Source organism: Pleurodeles waltl, chromosome 1_1, assembly GCF_031143425.1.
Source record: "Pleurodeles waltl isolate 20211129_DDA chromosome 1_1, aPleWal1.hap1.20221129, whole genome shotgun sequence".
NCBI classification, from domain to species: domain Eukaryota; kingdom Metazoa; phylum Chordata; class Amphibia; order Caudata; family Salamandridae; genus Pleurodeles; species Pleurodeles waltl.
Window position 1 is genome coordinate 717,459,923 of NC_090436.1, and position 26,976 is coordinate 717,486,898.

At 43.9% G+C, this 26,976-nt stretch overlaps 1 protein-coding gene across 2 annotated transcripts in view; it reads left to right on the top strand.

Annotated features, from left to right (window-relative positions):
* Positions 1–26,976, top strand: part of ADAMTS19 (ADAM metallopeptidase with thrombospondin type 1 motif 19) — a 1,141,020-nt gene that overhangs the window by 730,833 nt on the left and 383,211 nt on the right. For both annotated transcript variants that reach the window (XM_069227292.1, XM_069227293.1), the window contains one exon: positions 23,603–23,730. In XM_069227292.1, coding sequence (XP_069083393.1) covers positions 23,603–23,730 — 128 coding nt within the window. The remainder of the gene's footprint in view (positions 1–23,602; positions 23,731–26,976) is intronic.

Here is a 26,976-nt window from a genome sequence, read left to right on the forward strand (position 1 = left end):
TGCTCTAAGGTAATTAAACCTCAAACCCCCTTGATGCACAGTTTTCTCATCAATAGTTTTATTGCAAATGTTGCAGTGATATTATCAATTATATCATAAAAGATGTCATGACTAATGTAATATGTGGGGTAATTAGTAGTGCATGGCGGGGTTATAGTTAACGACGGGCACGGGTTATAGTTTCTTGAGATAACTATATTCTATAATAAATGCTGAATTTCTATGGTTTTATGTGCATAAAATCTGAACCTTACTATAATGTCCCTAAAAACTCTGTTTTTAGTGAACTTCAATGTTTTGTAATACTATTTTTTTTAACTATACCGTCCTTATAACCTTTGTTTTTTTCAGTGAATTTCTAGTTTTTTTTTAAATGTAAAGTATGATTTAATTACCATACGGTAATGTGATCTCTGCCATGCATGGCCTTTGATATGTACGGGGGGATTGACTGCAGCCAGCTTTCTACATGCAGCCAACCCCACACTGTGGGTATGTGAGTGGCTGTATGGATGTGTGCCTGGGTGTGTGTGGTTATGTGGATGTGTGAGTGTCTGAGTGGGTCAACGTGAGTGCGTGTATGAGTGGCTGTGTGGGTCTGTGAGTGGCTGTGTGGGTGGTTTTGTGGGTCTCTGAGTGGGTGTGTGAGTGGCTGTATAAGTATGTGTGTGAGAATAAACTGGTATGTGAGTGGGTTGTGATTGGGTGTATGAGTGGGTGTCTGGGTCTGTGAGAGGATGTGATAGTGGTTTTGTGACTCTGGGTGTGTGAAAAGCTGTATGAGTGGGTGCGTGGTATGTGTGCATGGCTGTGTGGGTCTGTGACTGGATGTGGTAGCAGTTTTTTCAGTCTAGAAGTGGGGGTGTAAGTGCGTGAGTAAGTTTGTGAGTCAGTGTATTGTATGAGTGACTGTATAGGTCTGTGGTGGGTGTCTGAGTAGTTTTGTGGGTCTGTGAGTGGGTATATGCATGGTTGTGTAAGTTGGTGTGTGCTCATTTGAGTGAGTTTGGAAGTGGATGTATGAGTTGCCTGTGGATCTGTGAGTGGGTGTGCAAGTGTTTTTGTGGGTCTATAAGTGGGTATGCAAGTGGTTGTATGGGTCAGTGAATGGGTGTTTGAGTGGTTATATTGGTGTGTGCATGGCTTTGTGGGTCTGTGACGTGTGGTAGTGGTTTTGTTGGTCTGTGAGTGTATGTGTGGGTCTGTGAGTGGTTGAGTGTCTCTGTTGGTCTGTTAGTGGCTGTGCGAGTGGTTTTGTGGGTCTGTGTGTAGCTGTGTGGGTGTGCGAGTGATCATGGTGGTGTGTAATTGGGTGTGTAAGTGGTGTGTGACTGGGTGTGTGAGTGGCTGTTTGGGTCTGTGACTGGGTTCGGTAGTGGTTTTGTGGGTCTGAGAGTGGGTGTGGAGGTGTGAATTGGTGTTTGAGTGTATTTTTTTTCATTGGCCTCCCTATTTGTGGTTCCATCACAGATTCATAGAGGGGCCAAGCTGAGCACTGCAGACGATCCACAGATCCTCTCACTCCCCCCTATAAAATTGGGAGGCAATTTCTTGCCTATGAGGGGTCCCTCACAGATCTCTTCATCAGTCCCATGGGGTCAGGGAACCTCTACACTGACCCCTTCTATCACTTCTATCTTTTATTTCCCCGTCCCAGGCCCAAGCCCCGATACACAATATGGCGGCTGCAAATTTGGTCTCAAATGCAGCCAGCCAATCTCAGCATTGCTGTTGGCGCATGGATATGTTTTCTTTAATAACTCCAAAACTCACTGAACAGATTTACACCAAATTACAAAAAAGTGTTATTTCTGGACCAAGACCTAGCTCTCTGCCACATTTGGTTTAATTCCGTTAAGTGGTTCCGGCTGTAGTAGTGTCTAAAATCCCTGTGGGAAATTGTATGGGGAAAATGCTTTTTGGAACCCCCCTTTAAATAGGGCTCGCTTGATGAATCACCCCAAAACTTTCCAGACAACAGCTGAAGTAAGTGACAAACTAATGTTCAAATATTTGTGAAGATTTCTCAAATGGCATTAAAGTTATTAGCAAAATAAAAACACTTTTCCTGTGGAAACAAAGGACCTGATTAAGGTCTTGTTGGAGGGGAATACTTTATTACTAACATGAAGGATATCCTGACCACCATATTACGATCCCATTATATTCTATGGAGATCGCAATACAGCAGACAGTGTATTTATCACATTTTTGACAGTTTTCCATCCGCTGAGATCTAAATCAGACCCTAAGTCCTAACTATAACTACCTACTGGTGATCACCAGACATGACCGAAGTGATAAGCGGGGTAATTAGCAGTGCATGTCGAGGGCATAAGTTATAGGCCATGTGCACCCAACCGATGGCCCCCTCCCCAGGCTGGATTTCAGCCTGGGGACCCCATCTCCTGGGACCTGGCCATAATGTAAAGGGGGAGGGGGAAACGCAGACCCCCTCCACACACTGATTTTGACCCTGGGGCCTCCATTCCCTGTGGCCCACCACCTTTTTTGAATGGGGAGTAGGCATGCAGCTCTCATCCCTGGGCTGATTTCGGCCTTGGTGGCAACATCCGCTAGGGCAGGACAACAAAGGGGGGCCCCGGTGCACACCCAATGTACCCACCATGTCCTTGTGGTAAGCCCCAAGGCACCTGTGGTTACAGCCAGCTCCCTGCATCCAGCGGGAGACAGCATTTCTCCTGCCCACAGGGAGCAGCTAAAAATGCTGCTTCCTGTGGGCTGGTGCAAAATTCAGATGTGTATCCCTGCCCTCATCACTACAGAGAGAGAAACTGATCTGAAATCCACTCCCAGCTGGCTGGAGCATTTTTAAAGCTCCTGCCAGCTGAGAGTGGACTTTGTATTTGCTCTCACTTGGCTGGAGCTTTGAAATTGTGAGCATGGAAACTACTATGTCCTAGGGCTCCCACCCCTGTGGGATGGGGTCCCCAGGGTCAAAATCAGCCCAGGAGGGGAACTGCATGGTCTCCTCCCACGTTTATTAAGGATGGGCCCAGAGACTTAACTTTGCTGTGGATCCACTGTGAATTCACACCATAATTTTAGAAATATGTTTTTGGCCCATGGTGGGGTCCATGTGGGACACCACCTATAGACCCGGGGGTCAGGGTATTCCTACCCTGACCCCTTGTGTTTTTTATGTTTTTTTCCTTGGTCCTGGGAATGTTTTAGGCTTGTTTTAAGACTACAGGCTTCTGAATATCATTTGTCTACAGAACTCATGGTCAGTCATCATTTTTTCAGTAGGTAATTACAATGCTATAAACAAATGTGCTGAACTGAGAGGGCATAAAAATGTGGCATGACAAAGATAATGTTAGACCTATCAGCTGTAAGCCTGTCATTCTTCCCCCAAACTTTTTTTCTTCACCTTCCTATTTTTCTGAACTCGTTGTTGCTGGCCTTAGGACTCTTTGTACACACTCCCTAAAACATGGTAAAGTTGGCTTACACCTGATTGGCATATTTAATTTACGTATGCCCCTAATAAAGTGGCATACCATATACCCAGGGTCTCTAAATTAAATGCTACTAGTGGGCCTGCAACACATATTGTGCCATCCACTTAAGTAGTCTCTTAAAACATGTCCCAGGTCTGCCACTGCATCTTATATGCAGTTTTAAACTGCCAATATAACCCCCTTGGAAAGCCTAAACCTCCCTTTCTATTACATATAGGTTGCCCCTAAAGGAGGACGTACATACCCTTTAGGCCAGGGTGCACTGTAATTAAAATGTTGAACATGTACTTTTAAGTTTTGCATGTTCTGGTAATGAAAAACTCACAAATTTGTTTTTCACTACAGTGAGCCTACTTCTTCCTTAGGATACCATTGGGTTACCTTATTACATTTAATAAGTGCTAACATTTGATCCGAACAGGTAGGAAAATGATGTTTGGTACCTGAGGAATTGTAATTTAAAATCTTCTTTAATGGTAAAGTTGGATTTTAAGTCACAGTTCTGAAAATGCCACTTTTGGAAAGATGGCAGTTTCTTGTCCCAAACATTTGGTGCCTGCAGCCTGTTCCTAGGTCACATGACTAGGTGTGAGAGACAGCTGGCCTTTGTATATTCCTCCCAGACTGCCACACAGTATAGGGACTAGGCGTGCCAGAATAGCCATTGCATGCAGGATGGTGGCAGAGCTTAGCACAGCCCCACTTACACATGAATACGCAGAGCTCTGTTCTCACACAAAGCACTTCCCACTAGTCCATAGGGCCTGTAGCCAGGCTGGAGCCAGGGCACGGAGGCAGGAAATTTCAAGCAACCTGAAATGGGAGCTTCTAGTAACTTCTTCCACTTCAAAGAAGGCACCAGGGATCAAAAGGTGACTCTTCAAATCACTTCAAGACCTGTGGAAGACTGCTCTGCTGCTCTATTGTAAGGAATTCTCTGCTGCTCTGTTGCTCTGGTGCTTTGCTGCTCTGCTGCCTTGCTGCCTGAGTGAGAAGGACTGGACCTGCAGCTTGTACCCAGGACCACCGGAGTGACTCCAAGGATGTTTTGCCCTCTCAGATCCTCCTTGGATCAGAGGCAGCGTGACACAGCCCTAATGCAAGCCGGCATCGCAGCCCTCGCAGTTCCTCATCAGAACTGACACAGCGCGATGCAGCTTTGACACAAGCCCATCTGAACTGCTGCTGCGTGACACATCCCCAATGCGGACCTCACTTCACTACTCGGAACTGTTGCTGCATGGCCCCAGGCTCCGCATCTAGGACTTAAGGTACATTTATCAGCAGTCCTAACTTGGTTCCTGTATCTGACCCATGCTCCATCATGGTCTGCCTGATTTTGTGACTTTGTCTTGGTCAGGTGTCACCAGATACCCACAGTCCTTTTTTCTATTAGGCACTATTTTTACCTAAATCTTTCAAATTGCATATCTATAATTCTATTAATTGGGTCGTTGTTGATTTGGTGTCAAATAATTTATTTAAAGTTAAGCCTGACTGCTTTGTGCCATGCTACCAGCGGATAAAGCATAGGTTAGTTTAGTGACTGATATACATAAATCTTTCTTTTTTTTAAATGTTTTTATTACTTAAACACTACTGAATGAATTAACACAAAATTATAAAAAGAGATCTTTCTAGAGCAACATCTAGCTTGGGCCAAATTTGGTGTAACTCCATCCAGCGGTTCGGTCTGTATTTGTGTCTAAAATCCCTATGGAAAGGAAGTTTTGGTTTAAAAAAAAATGTTAAAAGTTACCTCTAAGTTACTCCTGACTGCTTTTGTGCCGACCTACCAGAGGATTAAGCATAGATTAATTTAGTGACTCTTTGTGGTTCACCGTGACAGGGATTTTGGTTGTTACTTGAGAACCAACAACCTAATTTCTTACAGATACTGTGAAGGAGTTTGAAATGCCAAAAATAATTTTTCATTACTTCATGTCGTAAAAATACCCAGTCCTGGTTTTCATTATGCATACAACCTAACTCCTACACTTTACTCAGCAGTAGCTGACATGTTCAAGAAAATCAATACAATGTGTGAGAATGAGGGACCCTATGACATAGCTGCCCTCAGGTACTTTAAAGAAAACATCATTGAGTCATCGGGTCTCCTATTTCAAAATTATGGTCAGGAAGAGTCTGGCATTTTCAGGAATCTCGGATATCTAAAACAAAAGAGATACTATGAAGAAACTGGTATTAAATTACAAACCAATATTTTCTAAGTTCTTTATATTATCCTTGGCAGGTATTGAACTTTAGTGTCTGGGACTCCACCCTCCAGCCTCAGGAATGCAGACACTACACTTTCAATGTCTTCTTATGCCATCTCAACTCAGAACCATCCAAAATCCCATCTCCCTTTACAATTAATATTCTGAGACAAACTTGAGAAGACATCCACTCCAGCATTTGCAAAATCTCCTTTCAAGTTTTGATCCCAGCCATTATTTTAACCTTTCAACCTCTGAAATGATGAGTTGTCCTTGCTGAAGAGGTGGTCTAGTGGTAGCCTAGCATTGCACAGACTGTTTACCCAATTCTAGTGTCTTTCTAAACTACAGAATTGAACACTATCTTCACATGCAAATAATGTTGATTCTGCGAAGAGTCTTACATCTTCAAATTTCTTTGTGTCTCAAAATCCGTCCTTTTCATCATAACATCTGGTATGAAAAACTTTTACTTAAAATTTTGAATTGTCTCCTCTCCACTTTCCTTCAAATGACGCTCTTTTTCTTTTCCCGTCTGCTGCATGTTTTTCTATCTGGGGGCAGTCTTCTCTAAGCAACTTGCATATTTATTTTAATCGCTATTGATGTATTTTTGCTCCTTGCACAAAACACATTTCAAAGAATACTACCTCTCCTGTTTTAAAAATCATGCTGCTGCACCTGAGAAGCACCTAGCCTACTCTAGCTCTTCTAGTAACCCCACAAACATCTGCACTACTCCCTCATGATAACACCTAACTCCTGTTAATTTAATCTACCACAAAGATATTGGAGTGAATGTATGAATTTCTTGTACACAAAACTAATGCCAATAACCAAAAGCCACAAATAACACTAAATTAACCACTAACCTTGGCTTCCCGAGCAGCATGCTGCCCAGTGTAAAGCTCTTTCGTGCCTTACCAGGATTAGTCTATAAAAGTGCAGTTACATTTACAATTACAATTTGTTTAGTGGTAAATGGTGTAGAAGCACAAAATCTGTGAGTTGTAAACTGCTTGTAAACTGCCCTTAACTCTGATTTAGTGCAGATGTGTTTTAACATCTGTAAGAATGGATATATACTGGTGCACATGCAGGGATCTTCTTGAAAGTCATTCCATAGGGCTTGTTTGGATAGCATGCAATTCCTGCCCAGCATTCAATTTAGTATTCTGTCCTGTAGTTCGTAATTCCACTTTCAGCTTATCTTTGAGATATCCATGTGCTGCGGCATAAACTACTTTAGAGACTAATGTGAATAACCTAACCTCAATCCTTTCTTGCAGAGGCAACAAATGCATATATCTCAGGGGCATGGATATGATCTCTTTAGGGAATAGCTCTCTACTGACCTTGGGGAGGGCTGTATTTCCTTGAAACTGATGCATCTTATTGTTCAAGAGAAAGGATCCTATGTATAGTGTGACACAGTAATTACGTTTTGCTCCAGGAACGGCTCTTGTTAATTTATTGTAATGGTTTATTGTTTTTTAGCAGGGTTTGCCTGACTGTCCATTGACTTCAAAATTTCTGTGAAAAGTTACTCTTACGGGTTTAACTTTACCCTTGAAAGGTATGTGAGTATCTCCAACTTTAAAGGCAGAGATGGTCGGATTCGCTTTACTTTTATGATTTTGGCTACTAAAAGGAACTCTGTTTTGGCTACCATGATGGAGGACATCTCCCTAGTGATTGTAAACAGGAAACACACTTGTGTGCACTCTTCACAATTATGATAGTTACTCTTCAGTCCCAGCAGCAGGCCATGAAGATGCTTATTAGTGAATGAGGGAATGGAAGGTGGCATCCCAGTAAATATATAAGGGTTGCACCAAATTGCAGAGCAACAATTGGTTATGTTATATTATTATGTTTCTGTCTATACCCAAAAAGCAGAAACTAATAGGAACCAGCTTGAGTGACCATTCGCTGCTGGGATGTTCCTCTACAAGTTGTACTCATTCACCATTTAGTTTGAAGTTAGACAATTGTTAAGTTTCAGACCTCTGGAGGACGGGTACCAACTACCCAAGTCAATCCACCACAGGCACATACTTGCTGGACCAGAAAAAAGGGTTGGTCCTGCTCTGCATTTTTTTCCCATTTTGTAATGCATGTTGCTGCACACTGTAGTTTTCCAAGCTCCAAAGCAAAGAAGAAACGCAGCCCGAAGGTAAAGCTTTTGACATTGCTAAGGTGAATAAAGTATCTGCTGATAAGAGGAATACTCTGGGCATGAAATTCGACTTTTTCCCTTATACTGCCCAAACCAACGGCTCCAGCATGATCTCATTGAATGCCTCTCTGATTTTGAAGAGACTTTGCTAGGTACTGCCTTGCCAGACTGGATGATTTTGATTTCCATTTCAGAGACTTAAAAGGTAAAATCTTTGACCAGGATGAACCTGCTTGGTGTTTCCGACTTTAGCATCAATCAGCCTCAACAGTGATTACTGATTGGTGCTTTACTTTGTCATGGCTGCTTTACTCTTTGCTCTGTTTTGTTCCAACCAAGCCACGCATTTTCATTGGGATGATGATGATAATGCTTCCTATATTTTCTCATAGAAAAAATGCAGCAAACAATAAGTGTGCTTCCCTTGTGATCATATTTGCCCTTGAGGCACTCTAATTCTTTTCATCCTCTTTTCCTTTGCAAGAGCGGGGGAGTGAAATATCACCTCTTATTGTTAAATGTACAAAGGAACATGCCAATACCCATGTATCCTAGGTTGACATAGCTGTTGCTCCTGGAGTGTGTCTTCCAACTTTTCCTGTGAACTATGCAAGAATCACAAGGGCACACAAGGGTTAACTTTCTGAGATTGTGTGTATGTGCAAATGTGAAGATGTGGTATAAACTCCTAAGAGATTTTTAATCCTGTAACCTTAGTCTTAGAATATTCAGATACTCCGCCAAGGATTTTGTAACGAAGCAAAACATATGACTGGAACTTCCTGTCTTCCGGAGAGTCAGCCAGGCCTGATGAATATCTCCTGGGGTGTCGGGGCCACCTGACCCAGTTGGGATGTACACAGGATGAGAGGAGAATGTTTGCGATATTGTTTAGGCATGAATTGAGATAATACATCTGGTTGAATCCCTGATATAGCCAAAGCAGCTGATGTTGGAGCTAACCAGATTTATTTTGACACTGTCTACACGTGTATCAATGAGAATGACGAACGCATTATATCCCTGCGCTCGGCCAAGATCTGTATGTTCTGCTGCTGGTTGTTGCATGAGCTACGAAGGAGTCTTAAAGAGCATTGCTACTGAGGAAGAAGAAATGTTATTTTTGTTGTCTGTATTCTCATGTTAACAGTTTGATTTATAAATGTATATAATATCTGTAAATGTACTGTTATGGGGTATGCACAGTGCTATTATAGTAGTAGTGCTATTAAATTACTGCTGCTACCAATTATATTACTTTACAGCTACATTGGTATGGGTGCGCCCCTCTTTCTACTTGTATTTTTCCGGTTCACTGCATATTGAGCTGGTACTGACACCTGTTGACACTGGTCCAAGACGTCCTGCCCGATGTCGCCCTACTGTCTGGAGGGAGGATAAGTCAACTCTTATTTCTAGATTTATTGTAACCATACCATGACAACCTCTGTTTCAAACCCTGCATATCCTTCGTTATGCTAACACCTTAGAATACCTCATTCTGATCTTTAGTCAGATAAGTCTAAGACTGTGATTATTCTTCCATAAACACTTTCTGTCACCAAACATCTCTCTTGGCAGCAACGTCACTGGTGCTACTGGGATCAAACTACGGGGAGTGACAAATCCCTCTGTAGTAGCAATACCAATGGAACTCTCATCTGCAAGTCAATTGCTCTTCATGTCCGAAATACCAGTTAAAAGCCAAAAGAGCTTTTGGCACAGATTAGTGTCTGCTGTGCCTTACATACCAACGTGGCCAGGCCTTGACATGCTCGAAATCATATCCCCATAAAAAATCATTATTATGCCTGGGCCCTGGTAACGGTTAAGCCTGCAGGGCATGTATATTCTTTACCAGCGAGAAAGTAACAAAGGTTATTAAACAGGACTTTCACAGTATTGCCGCCAGCCCCACAGACATGCAGGGAGGGAAGCACCCTGCTGCCCTGGCAGACTACGACTTTCCATATTCAGAGGTCGCCGCCTGTCTGGAAGAGATAGCTGTGGCTGCTCTGAAGGCACTGAAACTTTGCTGGGCTATATTATCTCGAGTAGTGGCTTCTGTTATCATTTATTGTAGAAAAAAAGTATTCTAAATTGAAAAGTACGAAATGTGTTATATCGGTGTGTACGTTATTACTATGCACATAATTGTGTGCGAGTAAGTAATGGGCAACGCTTTTGTGTTGAAATTTAGCAATGCTTGGAAAAAAACGCCAAACGAAATTCGCCTCCTTATAGTTGCTGCTGGCGAGCCGTTATTCAGTAGTTTAACCGTGTTTTGAGACGTATGTCAATGAAAATATGGTAGAGTTTTGTAGGGTAGAAGCATTTATTTGCTACCAGTAAACGTATCTGTGTGTACTGAAGTGTTTGAAACAGCAACTTTGTTGGCAGAGGTCCATGACTGATGCACCATCTGGAATAGGGCGAGTATTTTGCAAATCAACACATTTTCTTCACATTGTTGGATGCGCCATTTACCCATTCAATAAAGTAACCTTGTTTTATTTAATTGTATTTGATTAAAAAGGCACTCAAGGGAACAGTAAAATATTTTTTAGGATCTTCATATAGGTAAGTTTTAATGAAAGATTGAAAATGAGAACCCAAGATCTTCCCCACATAGAAATTAGAATGCTCTGAATGCTAATAAAATGCCTTTCTAAGATCTTATCCATTCCTTTTTTATGCAAGTGTTAAAAATTGGGCCTCTAGTTGGCAGAGGTTGCAGAAGTCAGGCTAAACTAAAGAGGCAATGTGTAAACTGTTTGTACACACACACAGTAACACAGAGAAAACATCACAAAAGGACTCCACACCAGTTTAGAAAAATTACCAATATTTATCTGAATCAAACACACCAAAATGACAAAACTCCAACATACACAAGTCAAATTATGAATTTTCAAAGATTATATCAAATGCGGTGCTTAGAAGAAAATAGCTCCAACTGGGGCTACCTGGTTGCGCTGGACTGGGGCAAATCAAAAAGTTCATTCCAACCGCGATGAAGTTGGGGCCGGGTACAGGAGCCACGCAGACCCGAAAGCAGGACCTTTGTTGCTTTGATGCTCAGAAGAAATGTTGATCCAAAGGAGGGGATAATGCATCACATGTAAGCGAGCTGTGTCCATGGTGCAGGCAGCGACAAAGTGTTGTTTCTGCAGCGGGATGCGTCGGTTCCAAATGACGAGCCGGTGTTGATGTGTCAGTTTCTGCAGTTGCAGCACCACATTCACCTCCAAGGGGCCAGGCTGAAGTTGGCAACACCTGGCAGAGCAGGACTCACAACAGAGGAGCCCAGGTTCTGGTAGAAAGATGCAGGTGAAGTCCTTGATATCCCTGAGACTTCAGAAACAGGAGGCAAGCCTAGTCAGGCACTTGGAGAATCTTTGATTGCAGGATGGGAAGGGTATGCCCAGATGTGGGTCCCATTGCTCACTGTCAGTGGATTCAAGTTATCCTGGCTGATGAAGGGTGATATCCTGAAACCAGTCCCAGGATGCTTGTTTCCAGTCCAGGGTGAACCTGGCCAGGCATTTCGGGCTGGACTGTTCCCATGATGAACAGGGTCAAGACTGATTTGCATATGGCTGGGTCCAAACTGGGGTGGCATGGTGAGCAAAATAACAATGGATTAAACCCAGATCTGTGACTAGGGGTGAGTGTTTGCATTGTTCAGCACTCTGACCTTCATCTTTTTGTGTTGTCAAACTCCAAAATGGCCGCAGGACAGTGGTCAGCTGGTCAGTTTCTTCAGGATTTGATGCAGGGGACTCTGGTTAGCTATTTTACACCTGGTTCAAACAGGGAGTTCCTCCTTGAACCAGTTGAAGGCAGGCAAAGTCCTTCTTGTGGTGAAGCCCAGGCGTGCAGCTGGTGCAGTCCTTCAGAGTGCTGTGTCCAGGTGCAGATAAGGGGTCCAGCAGGGTAGTCCTTCTTCTTCTGATGTTCTTCCTTGTAGGGATGTGAGGTGTGGGTGCCGCTCTGCCATTGTATCCTTGCTCCTAGGTGAAAAACAGGGGGGTCCTGGGTATTCAATCACAGGCAGGCTCCTTCCCCCTCTGATGATCACTTCCTGGAAAGTGTGGCAAAAAAGCAGTTCCATGGAGCAACATTCCTCAAAAACCCAATCCCATTTTTGGATGTTAGATCTGGATGAGCCCACCCACTGGTGTGGCTAACAATCCTAAACACACCCCTCTCCTAATCTAATCAAGAGGGCACCTAATTGTCTGGGGTTGCAGGATGTAACGGAGGTGCTGGGCTGTTCCAAATGACCTTCCCTGCCTTTGAAGACCGGTTTGGCCACCCTCCCTTTTCCTGCTTCCCCATCTGCTGAGGCAGATCTCTTCCCCCAGGCACATCCTTTGTGTTCAGGCCACTTCACACCTCATCAAGGCTGCCAGAGGCTGGTCAATCAGAGCACTACAAAGCTGAAGTTGGCCACTTTCAGGTAGAGTTTTAAAACTCTTTACCTGAACCAGATATATTAAAACCAACAATTGTAAATTGTGGGAGTTATTATACCAATTAATGTGATACCAAACTTGAGGTATCTGACACCAAAGGGGACTTTGTTAATTAAAATAAAGTCTCTCCATTTTAGCCTATGGAAGCCATTCACTACAGTGAGGGGAAACACATTTGGCTATTTTACCTCACCAGGGCTTATAAAACAAGTTTTATAAGGTCCCTGCTTACAGTTACAGGGCACCCAACCCTAGGGGCACATAGGGCACACCTTAGGGGTGACGTATATGTAAAAATAGGCAGTTTAAGTACTTTTATTTCAAAAGTCGAATTTGCATATGACTTTAGTTTAAAAGCAGCCAGCAAGGCAGGCCTGCCTTTGAAATGACACTGGGCACCTCAGCTGTGCACCTATGGGTGCACTAACTATGCTGGGGTCCCTAAACCTACATGCCCTACCATATACTAGGGACTTATAGGTAGGTTGATACTGCCAATTATAATTAGCCTAATTTGCATATCCACTTTACACAGAGCACTGTCCCTGGGACTGGTAAGCAGTACCCAGGACACAGCCAAGAGTCACTAACCATCAGTATCTGTCCAAGAAGCTTTTGGATGACCAGGGCAAAAAGGAGGACTTTCCTACAGTATTTAAAAGTTACTAACTTAGATAATGTGCAAAGTTGACCAAAATGTGCATTATATTCCTTCTGCATGGTAACTAAATACTGATTAAATGTTAAGTGATTAAGCCTTGACAACAGTATACATATCCTAACCCAGTCTCTATGGAGGTACTCTGCTCTATTGATTGCCCATTTGCCAGGGTCACTGGGTTCTCAATGGGGCAGTAAGGGAAATAAAGAGTTCTAAAAATTGGACCAGCCTAATGTTCAGTATTTCATTTTTTGGATTGAGTGCTTCGATTAGAGCCTGTCTGCATGATCTAATCCCTAGTGCATTGAATTCTTTTTTCAGCAATTTTCTTCTTTGAATTGCCAAGGATGGAGAAATGCACACCAGTGTCCCATCATTTTCACCGTGAGATGGCATAAGTGGCATTCCTGATTGGCTCTTCGAGTCTCCTTCTTACATATTGGTACAAGGTCTAAGTTTGGAATATCTCCTAGCCTTAGACTTAAGAAGCATTGTTGAATTTTCAAAGAATAGGGTGCCACCATCATTGGTGATTCTTTTTGGGTTTTACATGATTTTAGAACCAACCATCCATGAGAACTTTTAGCTAGTTCCTCCCTTTCTTCTAGCCAGCTTTGTATCTTTCTTGATTTATTCACTGCTTTCTTAAATGCTGGGCTAGATAGCGTCTGGACCCATAAGTCATCCAGATCCAACTGCCTCATACTTCTTTCCAGATAGTCTTTATAATTACTCTTGCCCCTCTGAAGGTTAATTTCCTGCCATACTAAATTGGCTAACATCCCTTCCAGGGAATGCCAGAATTTATGGCAACATTTAATAAATGCTGCAGGTCTCGCCAACGACTGACCTACTAGCGAGAATTCCAGTCTAACTTGGGCCGGGGATGCCGACCTAGATAACTGGAAAACTTGCTTGTAGGATTTTACCATTTGTTTATCCAAGAGAACTTCCTCCACCCCCCTAATTATCTCTGTGCCATAAGAGAGCGTTGGTAATAATTTTGCTCTCATAATTGCTGCTAATTGTTTAAGGGTATACACACGGATGGTCTTTGCTAAAATTCCAAAGGCATGATTGAGAGCTTGCGCTATATGCTGTATCGCTTCCCTGAGTCTATCTTAACCCCTTAATACATATAGGTGGTCACTTCCTCTATTATTTTTCTATCTAAATGCCACTTACGGTGTATGGAGGTCTACGGTTGAAGACAATCATTTTGTTTTACTCTGGTTTATTTCCAACCCGATTTTTGTATACCCTCCTAAATTATTCATCAATTTTGCGTACCTATTCTGGAGTTGCTAAACAACAGCAGGTTATCCGCATAGAGCGGGTTGGATAATTGGGGCCCACCAAGTGTGGGTGAATGGGCAAACTGCCTGCGTAACACTGCGGGGAGGGCTGCAATGTAAAGATTAAAGAGAAGAGGTGCTAAAACACAGCCTTGTTTTAAACCAGCTGTTGTTTTGACTGCCATAGATGAATGCAAACTATTCCCAAGCTTAACTTTCACCCATGTGTCCGAATAAAGTAATCTAATAGCATTCAGGAAGGTTAGGGGCAATCCCCATCGCTGTAAGTTTGCCCACAAGGTGCCACGAGGGACATAGTCAAAAGCTGCTTTAAAATCAACAAAGCACACATATAATGGTGTCCCCGTTGCCTTTGCCCTGGTAATGATCAACCCCAGCGCCATAAGGTTCATTAAGGTACCTTGGTTCTTAATAAAGCTGGGTTGGTTTATTGGAAGTCTGCCATTATCTACGGCCAAAGACTCTAAATGCTGCAGTAAGCATATTGAAAAGTATTTGAGGTTCACACCTAAAAGGGCAATTAATCCATAGTTACTTGGAGAGGCAGCCTTCCCTCCCTTATAAATATGGTGATGATTTTGTTTTTAAAATCTGTTTATTAGACATAGTGTTCCACGTCTGCAATTATGGGGTTGCACGGGTGTTGCCAGATGCTTTTTCCATTGCACTCCGTATGAAGGGAGTTAACCATGCTTGACCTTAATTCTGAAGAATGCCGCGTCTCACTCCTGGGCCAAGCGGCACGGGGATATGGAGCCACATGCCCACGAGTGGAACGGCCTGACATGCGCCGCCGATAGGCCGCCTCCAATGTCTGACGTTCGTGTGTGGCAGCACGCAACCCCGCGCAGCCCCAGGTGTGTCAGGGCATGGAGCACAGCCCCACTCCGCCTCGACATAACAGCGCGAGTCAGCTGGACCCCACCCGCACCTCCGCAGCGGTGTCAGGCACTCCCGCAGATAGTAGCGCTCGTCCGCGCCGCAGGCCCCACCTCTTCCACTCTTTAGTCGGACCTTGCTCCTTCACGCCTCCTCTCCAGTCCCATATCTGTCTGGCCAAGATCAAAGCGCAGCCGGAGGATCTGGGTCAGTGAGTAGACAGGCGATCACCCAGAAAGGACCGGGGATCATCGTCTGGCAGGAGATTTTATTCGGCCGGGAGTGGAGCTGCAGATTATGCTGCCGCTCCGGTCGCCATCTTGGCCACCCCCCCTAAATATGGTGAATTATTGAACCCTTCCAACTAGCCGGCACAATTCCAGTGGGCAAAACGTAGTTAAACATTGCAGCCAGAAAGTCCACCCATCTTTTTGTTGACTGTTTAAACAGTGCTTGTGGTAATCCATTAGGGCCACGTGCACAGCCCGATTGTGACTTCCCAATAATCTTCATTATCTCTGACTCTGTAAATACCATAGAATTGAAATCTTCAGATTCCTGTATATCCTTTCCCAACTGAACTGGCATAACTTCTCCAGTGGAACTTTCCTTGAAATGTGATTTAAAGTAGTCAACCCAAGCTTCCTTGCTTATGTTTGTATTGTGGGCAGCGTTTGGGCCTTTTTCAATTAAATTAACCGGATTCCAAAAACATTGCAGTACAGTTTGGGCCATTGTTCTTCTTGCTGGAGATTTTTAAAAGTTTAAAAGTCCATAGTTCCTTTTTTAAGAGCTTCCTTTGCTCCCAGAGGGTACTTAATAATTTTCCATCCTCCAGGGAGTTGCGCAGTTGCCTACACACAGCCGCTTTCCTAATGCACAATGCGCATGGCATTACAATAACCCAGATGGACTCCCTTGTTTGTGTTTTTCGAGGAACCATGGCTTGTAAGTTCCTTAGCGAAGGCCTCCCAAACAATTGTCAAGTTTATAGTTCCAGTGAGCATGGACTCCAGACTGGTCACTTCCTCTTCTCCTTGGATTTTGATAGAATTGGATGACCATTGTGGGAGGTTAAGATTTTCTGTGCCAGTCTTCCCTTAAGACATGCAACCTTCTCCGGCCTTCAGATTGTAGACCATATCCTAATTATTTGGGGGTTATTGTCGTTTTCCACAGGGTCCAGGATTCTGAAGTCGTTCGCATGCTTGTACAGTGAGAGGTTAGCCATTGTGTAATCTAGATATTAAACCACCTTGACAGCTGTTCTTGTCCACGCAGGATGAATATCAGCTGAGTTCTGTCCATTTAGAGTAAATATGCCAGCTAATTTGCAGGTCTTTATTTCATTTTCTACAATCTTATCTTTCTTTATGTGCAATGGGATGTTTTGGCTTGGCACTGCTACTACTCTTTGTATGTATTCCTCGCTTGGGCTGTGGAATACATTGAGGTTGAATTCACCTGAAATTAACCAATATGCCAGATATATTGAGCTTTTTATATGAAGCAGGTGTTATATCAGTTTATAAGCTTCTCCAGATTTCTTTTTTGGATTAATGAAAGTGTTAATATCAGTGGTTCACATGTTTTTTGCCCAGCCATCTAATCGGACCAGCAGAAACAGCAGATCTTCCACATTTAATTCTGATGCCTTGGCCAGAATATTGGTACTAATATAGGTCACTAGGCCACCATTTGCCCTTCCAAACATGCTGGTTTTCTCTGCTGGCTTGTTAAATTCTTTATATCAATTAGGGGTATAGACGCTTGAGCCCAGGATTCCTGTATCATTATTATAATATCAACTTAACCTAAAAGTTGGATTACTACTGGATCTTCCAATTTTGCCTGCAGACCTCCTATATTCCACAAGCAGGTGCTAAATTCTCTTTGTGGGGATGGTAGCTGTTGTTCAACTCTTACGGACCATTCCTGAAGTTAACACCGAGAGCAGCCAACTCCAGCTGGCCAGGGCGGTCACATCTTGTTAGTATCTTTCATTGCCCCTCCTCCATATTTGAACTCTCAAGGGGGACTGAACTACAGGTGTTTCATTATTTTTTCCTTCATTGGCTTCACTGGAATTGGATGTTCTGCTTGCCCCTCATAGAACAGACCAGGGCGCTTCTGTTTCCTTGTTGAACTTATGCTCCTCTAATAATGGTATTGAATAGCTATCTCCTTGATATGTGATCACCTCGATGCCCCAGGCTTTCACGTACTCTCTCCTTTCCAAGATTTGTTTAGGGAGGTCCAGGGTTGAAAATTGACCAGCGTTCGGTCCGTATGCAGACTCCCTCTTGATTGAATGAACTTTATAGTGGCGATATCTTCTGAGGACACATGATTAAGGTCAGGAAGTGCTTTTAAGAGTTTTAGAATACTAGGACGATTGAGCACATCTGAGGGGGTTCTTGATATAAATTAGGGGATCCAAAGCAGCTGGAGAGCCTGCTGCTGATTATTCAAATTTTGCGGGTTTACCAGGTTTGACTGCTACGCTACAGTATGCACTCTTCTTGAAGCCTTTACACTATTCACGATTAAGGTGGTGTCTGGAGTGAGACCATGACCCAAAGTCATGCTCTGAGTGCCGGGCTATGAATCTAAAAGCTTGGAGGGAGCAGTCCCTAAAGCTCCTTGTGGCCTGGCACTTGGCTTTGCGTAGGTCCCACTCTCAGATGAGAGGAAGGTCCTGGGATCGGTCACGGAGCCCCCCCCCCCATCATTATCCTCTCACTCCAAGTCCTCAGATGTTCAGGTGAGTCGAGGCACAAGAAGAAGTCAAAGAAGATCAAACATTCTTCAACTTCATCCCATCCATCAGCAGAAGAGATGAGGGAAAAGGAGCATTGTCGCTCTAGACCTCCATCCATGGAGCCTAAGTCTGGGTCGGCTCCGTGCCTACCTGAGTTTACAGGACTCAGAGTGACCCCTGCCCAACTTAGAGAGCTTTATGAGGCCATGTGCCTCATTTTTGGTAGTCTGACCCGCTGGAGTGCCCTTGGGCCCCGCGGGGTGAGGAGGGGCCCCCCCAGCTTCCACACAGGTGGCTTCAACCTTGGTTCCAGGTGTCACCCATATATCCGTTCCTGGATCCAAACTGACGTCAGTTGTAAAACCGTGACCTCCCCCAATGTTGGTTCCAATGTTGATGCTACTGACGCTACTGGACCCCATCCTCAATGCCAACTCTGACACGGAGCCAGATTGGCCTCACGCATCGACAATTCTGACTTCGACAGGGGCCTTGCCCCTTTTGTTGAATTCTGACCCTTAGTCATATGGGTTGGGGTACGTGAGGAATGAGAGGGGGTTGCTGGACCCTCTAGAATACCAGCCCGAAAATCCCATGGACTGAGGTATGGTCATGGGTGAAACCAGTGGTCTAGATACTGCCCCTGACACATCATGTTTTCTCCCCCTATGGCTATGGAGGAGGGAGTTTCCTATTCCATGGTGGTGCGAAGAGTAGCCCAGGTCGTGGGCCTTGAGCTGTTTTTGATGGCAGTCAGGACTAACTTCCTGACAGAGTTGCTTCAGCCAAGGGCTTCATCCCCTCACACAACCACTCACACATCCACTGACAGAGACAGGCCATGTGGCCAACCTGCGCTGCACACAGTCAAGGGCCATGTGTGGGGTGGGGTTGGGTGGTTATAAGAGCTTGGCTGCAAGGCCAGGCCTTGCAACCACCTGCAGCTGCACATGGCCAAAGGTCATGCGAGGCAGGGGGTTCGAATAACATATAGTAATTAAAATTACTTTACGTTAAATACCATAGAAATTCAGTGAAAAAAATAAAGGTTACAGGGACGTTATAGTGAATAGAAATTCAGCTGTTATAGTTAGAGTTCTTTCAAGTAACTATAACCTGCACGGATCCGACTCGCGAAGCGCTCCCACTTCACAGAACGCCTCAACAACAACGCTCACGACTGCAAGGAACTCTTCGGCATCGTGAAGGAACTCGCCAACCCTAACGCCATTGTCAACGACATCCCTCCATCCCAGAAACTCTGCAACGATCTCTCCACCTTCTTCTACCAGAAAATTGCAGCCATCCACGTCAGCTTCAACAACTCACCTCCGCCAGACCCCACCCCCAACAACTCCTCCCACGCCGACCACATCACCACCTGGACCCAAGTAGACGACGCCGAAACCCTAAAGACCATGAACTCCATCCATTCAGGATCTCCCTCTGACCCCTGCCCACATCACGTGTTCAACAAAGCCGACGCCACCATCGCCCCCGCACTCCGAAAGATCATCAACCTTTCCTTCAACACCGCTACCTTCCCGGACAGCTGGAAGCACGCAGAAATCCAACCCCTCCTCAAGAAACCTAAGGCTGACCTCAACGATCTCAAAAACTTCCGACCGATCTCCCTCCTCCCTTTCCCAGCGAAAGTCATCGAGAAGATCGTCAACGCACAGCTCGCCAACTACCTAGAAGACAACTCCATCCTTGACCCCTCCCAATCTGGCTTCAGACGAAACCACAGCACAGAGACTGCACTCCTCGCTGCCACAGATGACATCAGACTAAAAATGGACAACGGCGAAACCTCAGCCCTGATCCTCCTAGACCTATCAGCCGCCTTCGATACAGTCTGCCACCGCACCCTACTAACCCGCTTACACGAAGCCGGCATCCAAGAAAAGGCCCTCAAATGGATCTCCTCCTTTCTCTCCGACAGAACCCAGAGGGTCCGACTCTCACCTTTCCGCTCCAATGCCACCAACCTCATCTGCGGCGTACCCCAAGGCTCATCTCTTAGCCCAACGCTGTTCAACGTCTACATGGCCCCCCTCGCACAACTGGCCCGCCAGCACAACCTCAGCATCCTCACCTACGCCGACGACACACAACTCGTCCTCTCCCTGACCAAAGATCCTCTCACCGCCAAAGCCAACCTCCACAAGGGACTGAAATCCATCACCGAGTGGATGAACAACAGCCGCCTGAAACTCAACTCCGACAAGACGGAAGTCCTCATCCTCGGGCGCACCCCCTCAGCCTGGAACGACTCGTGGTGGCCCACCGCCCTGGGCCCCCCACCCACCCCAGCCAGCCACGCACGAAATCTCGGCTTCATCCTCGACTCCACCCTCACCATGTCCAAACAGGTCAACGCAGTCTCATCCTCCTGCTTTAACACCCTCCGATTGCTCCGCAGGATCTTCAAGTGGATTCCAACAGGAACCAGAAAGACAGTGACCCAAGCCCTCATCAGTAGCAGACTCGACTACGGCAACTCACTCTACACAGGCATCCCAACAAAAGACATCAAACGACTCCAACGCATCCAGAACGCATCCGCCCGCCTGATCCTCGACATACCCCGCCGATGTCACATCTCCCCGCACCTGAAGGACCTCCACTGGCTCCCCGTTGACAAGAGGATCACCTTTAAACTCCTCACCCACGCACACAAGGCTCTACATGACACCGGACCCGCCTACCTGAACACCAAACTCAACTTCTACATTCCCTCACGACAACTACGCTCTGCCAACCTTGCCCTCGCCATCGTCCCCCGAATCCAGCGCAAGACCTCTGGCGGCAGATCCTTCTCCTACCTCGCCGCCAAAACCTGGAACTCACTCCCGACCTCACTACGCCAGACCCAGGACCTCCTCACCTTCAGGAGACTCCTCAAGACATGGCTCTTCGAACGATAGCAGCACCCCCCCCCCCAGCGCCTCGAAACCCTAACGGGTACATAGCGCGCTTTATAAATTATTGATTGATTGATTGATTGCACCCTAAGGTAAATATAACTCGTGCCTTCGACATGCACAGCTAATTACTCCACATGTTGTGTCATTGATGAGATCTTGTATGGCATCTTTGATATCACTGTAACATTAGCAATAACATTAATAATAAGAAAACTGTGCATGTCAAGGGAGCGAGTGATAGTTACCTTAGGGCGCAAGTTATAGTACTTGAAAGAACTCTAACTATAAGTGCTGAATTTCTATGGTTTTCCGATGAGGGGTTAGGGGGGATGAGTGGAACAACACGATGAATGGATCGAAATGCCTAAACTAAGGCGCACTGTGTGTTTATGGTCATTTATACTTGTTTTCTCCAGAAGGTTGCTGGTATATTAATGTACTCCGGCAATTGCATTTTTTGGGGGGATTTTCTGTATTTGTTGGTGAGATATACGTTGTCCTATTTCTATGTGCATGAATACTGTGCATTTATGCTACCATGATTGGGCGGCAGATGCACGTGATCAAGGCTGTGTAGGACAGCCGGAACGCGTACTGAATAAACTTGCCACGCTGGTATGCCAGCTTTTCTGAATGTCCTGAGTGTGCATCTATTTATTTTGGTTGTGGTGTTGGATATATATATATATATATATATATATATATATATATATATATATATATATATTTTGCTGTGCCTATCCTATGCTTAAAACAGTTGCTAGAAACAGACATTTGAGGTGTCACTCGTGTGGCTCTGCACCTACACTCGAGAACTATGATTAACATAGCAGAAAACTGATGAGCTTGTTTCTTCAAATAATCACAAGCGTGTGTTTTGAATAGTAAAATGAATTTATTATACAATTGAACATATCATAATGGAAATAGAAGTTAATGAATAATGAAAAATTAAATTAATGACTTAAAAAACTGCTTACCATTTTTAAGTGAACTAAGATTAAATATTTAGTATCATATATATGCTTTTTGATTGGTCCTTCTTTTCTGTTGGCATTTTTGTAAGTGTGAATTTAATTGAATTTAGTTTGTACACATTTTCCAATGCATTTTGATTTATGGTGTCACTGTAATTTGATATGAAAAACACTGATTTATCAGTTGTGAACTACAACCTCCACAATGCAGTGTAAAAGACATTGGAGTTTGAAAGTATAAATACTGACAAAAAGAAAGGACTTTTGTAACCAGGTAACCATGAAGAAGACTGAATAGTCGAAACGCGTTGGTTACTTTGTTGCACTAAAACAAATAAATGGACTGAGGAATTCCACCTTAACGGAGTGCGCTGCTACTATACTTTGGTTTCTAAATTAATCGAGAGCACGGCCAGCTCTCGCAAAGCGCACCAACTGTTGAGCGTGTCACGGTGTGTGGCCGCATTGCTGGAGATATATATATATATATATATATATATATATATATATATATATATATATATATACACATATATATATATATATATATACATATATATATGTATCTCACTGAAAATACCAAAGGTTAAGATGACATTACGGTTCAGTCGATTAATAATATCTTTACATTTTTTTAAAACACATTCACCCTTGTTTCTCTTAGTGTGTATATATATATATATATATATATATTAATATATATGTATGTACATATATTCACTGGAAAACAAAGGTAAAGAGACATTATAGTTAAGTGAAAATGTCAGTTAAAACATACTGTTTGAGACAAACAAACCACTGAAATTCACCAGTTTTATTTACCTCAGGTAACTATACCTTGTGCCCCAAGGCAACTATCTATAACTTACCCCGCCATGCACAATCTTGTCATCAGTGATGTCATTTCAGATGCTACAGTCATATTATCAGTTCTGTCATAGATCATGTCATGGGTGGTGTGATACGTGGGGTAATTAGCTGCACATTGCGATAAGTGAGATTTAATTACTTGCCTCAACAATAAGCAGTGGCAGAAAAGGCATTTTCCTTAGTGCCTGAACTGTGTTTCTACATTTCTATCCACCCCTCCATCACACACTGTGATGGGTCAAATTGTTTTTGGTATTACTTTATTTTTGTGCTACAATCTTAGATTGTATATTTGTTTTCCTGTACTTTCGTTATTTGGTTAATCTCTGTCTCTTTTTTGTGTGTTATGGCCTATTTACGTTTGTTTTTGTTATTTTGGTTTGTGGTATGTTATTTTGTTCTAGTCTGCTGTTTCAACAAACACTATTACATTTCCAGACAAAAGCAACTAATACCCTTGCATTTAGAGTTCTAAATGTTGATTTATCACCTTTTAAGGAAGCAAACCCCTGGTGTTGCAGCTTATAACTGTTTAAGACATCAGAGATCCCCAAAACTTGTGATAGAATTGTCTTATATTGTCACAGTCCATGCTTATTTTATGTGATACTGCCTGTTCTCTTTTAAAAAAATGTCATTATTGTGTGACTAATAGTCATCCATTTTTGTATTGATATGTAGCAAGTGCAAGTAACCAGACAGGAGGTAGTTTCTTGTAATCACACTTACATTCATTTACTGTGCTTCTCCAAATAATATTAATACATTATCTTGCATCAGTCTTTCTCAATATGTTCTTATGATGCATTTTTATCCCCCTCTCCTTCTTCTTCACTGTTTACTCCAGAAAAGCCTTGCACGTTATTTTGTTCTGTTGCTGGAAAAGATCAACACGTCCTTCTGGCAGAAAAAGTGATGGATGGAACTTCTTGTGGGCAGCATGGAATAGATATCTGTGCAAATGGTAGATGCCAGGTAGAGTATGAGTTAATTCTTCGAAAATTATTTTCCATTAAAAAATTGTACGCGTACAGTCATGTAAACAATTTGCTCCACATCATTTTGTAGATACATATACTTTGTCTTTTCCTTACCAGATTGTGATAAATTGTCACATAGATGGGATGTAAATACCTGAACAAAGCACGCAAAGTTAGAAACCCTTCCTGCACTCAAGAGGTTTGATTAGTCTATGCAAAGAATTCCTGAGCTAGGAATTTGAAGTCCTGGACAACAGATTTTAGTGAGAGGTCCAATCTATGTGGCTGGTTAGCCCATGGTTTTCTTAAGGCTTGTTGTATTTTTATTATTCTCATTTTAGATACGCAATATGAGTCAGCTGCACATACTTAGAATAAGACGTATTCTATAGGGTGAAACACATGTTGATGAAACTTAACTTCTTACCTCAAGACCATGATATTAATATAATATGTGCACTACTTGGAGAAACCTTTTTCATTACATTCTTGAATAATGATTTGCCCATCTGATATTATATATGTAACCAAACAAAACAAGTGCCTTTACTCTTTTTCTCTGCATTAAATTCTTACCGGGTATTGGACCATATACTTTCAAAGAGTAGAAATGCACTCCACTCTTACCATAGACATAAATCTAGAAATTATGAGGTTGTTTCTAACTTGAGGGGCCCTTTTGCTATTGAACATTTCAGAAGGAGCTTAACATTGTTTGCCAGTGTATTCATGGTGGCAATACTGAAACTAATAGGGCCCGATTAACAAACTCCATTATGTAGTACATAAAGTAGTATCATATATCAGAGCTATTTACTTACTACAAATGTAATTCACAAACCTACATGTGGAAATCTCCGCCTTCCCCCCTTTCCTTTGTGGGGATCTCCACAATGAGTGCAGTGATCTTTGCACATGTAGATCTAGCTCTATTATTAAATGTGGAAGGGTCACAGAGTGTCTGGAAAATGAAGAATGCTTAATCCAAAATGGGAAGGGTTTTTGAAGGGATAGAAAGAGGTTTGGGGAGGCACTGTCACATTCTGCCCCTCTCTTACAGCCTTTGTCAGATGAAAGTGAGGTACGACTTCGGATCTTACAAGTTCTGGTCTGGCCAAGATATAGGCAACCCCTTGCGGTAGCCACAGTTCTGCTGAAAGGTGGGTGCCAAAACAGTCCTTGCCGTTCAGAAGGAGTCCCAGAGGAAAAACCACAAGGGGAAAAAACCTCTAGGCAGGAACTCCACGGAGCAGGAGAAAGAGCAGCAGAAAACCACGAGTCCAAGGACTGGAACAACAGGAAGCTGCAGGGAAAAGAAGCAGCAGCAAATCCACAGGATCAACAAGCAGGAGAGAGGACCACCACCAGCAGGAAGTGTTGCAATACAAAGAAGAGAAGAACCCAAGCTCCTTATATACCGATGGATAAGAAGTGACAAGCAGGAAAAAGATAAAATGCCATATTGGATTGGGAAAGTGCCATAGGAAAGACTAGACAAAACTCCATCTTGAAAAGGGAAAAAGAAAAAGCAAACAGTGCATGCTAGGAAAAAATAGCATTCTGGGAAAGAAGAAATATGGCCCCAAAGTCCAGGGGAAAGAACAGCCCAAGACCCCAAGAACAGGTAAGCAATTATGGGGGTGATTCTGACTGCGGCGGACGGCGGTCGCCGCCCGCCAAGCGGTTCCCGCCGAAAGACCGCTCCGCGGTCAAAAGACCGCGGCGGTCATTCTGGCTTTCCCACTGGGCTGGCGGGCGACCGCCGAAAGTCCGCCCGCCAGCCCAGCGGGAAACACCCTTCCCACGAGGAAGCCGGCTCAGAATGGAGCCGGCGGACTGGGAAGGTGCGACGGGTGCAGTTGCACCCGTCGCGAATTTCAGTGTCTGCAAAGCAGACACTGAAATTCTTTGTGGGTCCCTCTTACGGGGGCCCCTGCAGTGCCCATGCCATTGGCCGCGGCTGTACCGCCGCGGTCAGAATGCCCGGCGGTGTACCGCCAGCCTGTTGGCGGTGCTACCGCCAACCTCCGCCATGGCGGTAATTACCGCCAGGGTCAGAATGACCCCCTATGTGTGTATCGCAGGGAATACGAGTGATGCAGGAGCAGGACGTGAAGTACCCTCGGAGAGATCTGCGGCCCATCTCTGGACTGCCCGACCTCACCACCATAAAAAGGAGAGACGCTGCAGGCATCCCCAACGGGCCAAGAAACGGACTGTGGTCCCCACCACAGGCTGAGAATGTAACGCCATGGGTTGAAAACCGACCCGCAGCGTAACAGGCACCTGCGAAAAAAGAAACACTCACCCATGCAAGAGTAATCCAATTCCTATTCCCTAATCACACTTCTAAAGTTACTGCAACCAAAAAGGTTAATAAGATAGTTGCAGATGCACTCCAGCTAAGCCTTGGATTCTTCGAGTAAGTCTAGCCCTGCACATGCCTGTAAAACTTACTCCAAAACAATCCCACAGAAAATATTGGGGACAGTTTTAAAATAACACCCCATAAATAATTATGTTATTTAAAAATATTATAATAATGCAATGTATTATTAAAACTATAGTATAAACAATATAATTTGCATATAACATGCTTTGCAATTAAATGATCGTTATGATTGGTTGATTCCAGGCAGTACAAAATGTGACAGCCATTATGCCATTGGCACTTATTATTGCCAGCTCTACTGCATTACAGTGAAATACACTCTTTAAAAAAAAGTGAAGAAAAACAAAGAAAATTAGGCCCAGATTTAAGAGAAAATGACGGAGTGCGATGCTGCGCCAAATTGTCAGTGCTGCATAATTTTCAAAATGCCGGGATGTGCTGTATTTAGTAAGATACAGCGCACCCCTGTGTTGCCCCCTGTGCTACCCCCGTGCCAGTGCCAAATTTGCTGCCAAGCGACAATGCAGCCAACTTTGTGCCATGATGCAAAGACGGCTGTGCTGCAGGGGAGATTGTTTTTGTGCATGAAGGGACACCTTCCTGCACAAAAACAGTCTTCAATGGTCTTTTGCTCTTTCTATGTGTGCTGTGGAATGCAGCACACATGGAAAGTGCAAAGAACGAGGAGAAATGAAAGCATTTCTCCTTGTTGCGCCATGCCAACGCCAACCCTCGGGTGGCGTTAACTTTTGGTGTTGCCTCAGGTTTTCGGAAACACGTAAATCAGGGGCAGCGTCAAAATGCAATGGATGTTGCTGTGGCACGCCCACAGCAACACCCATTGCACGC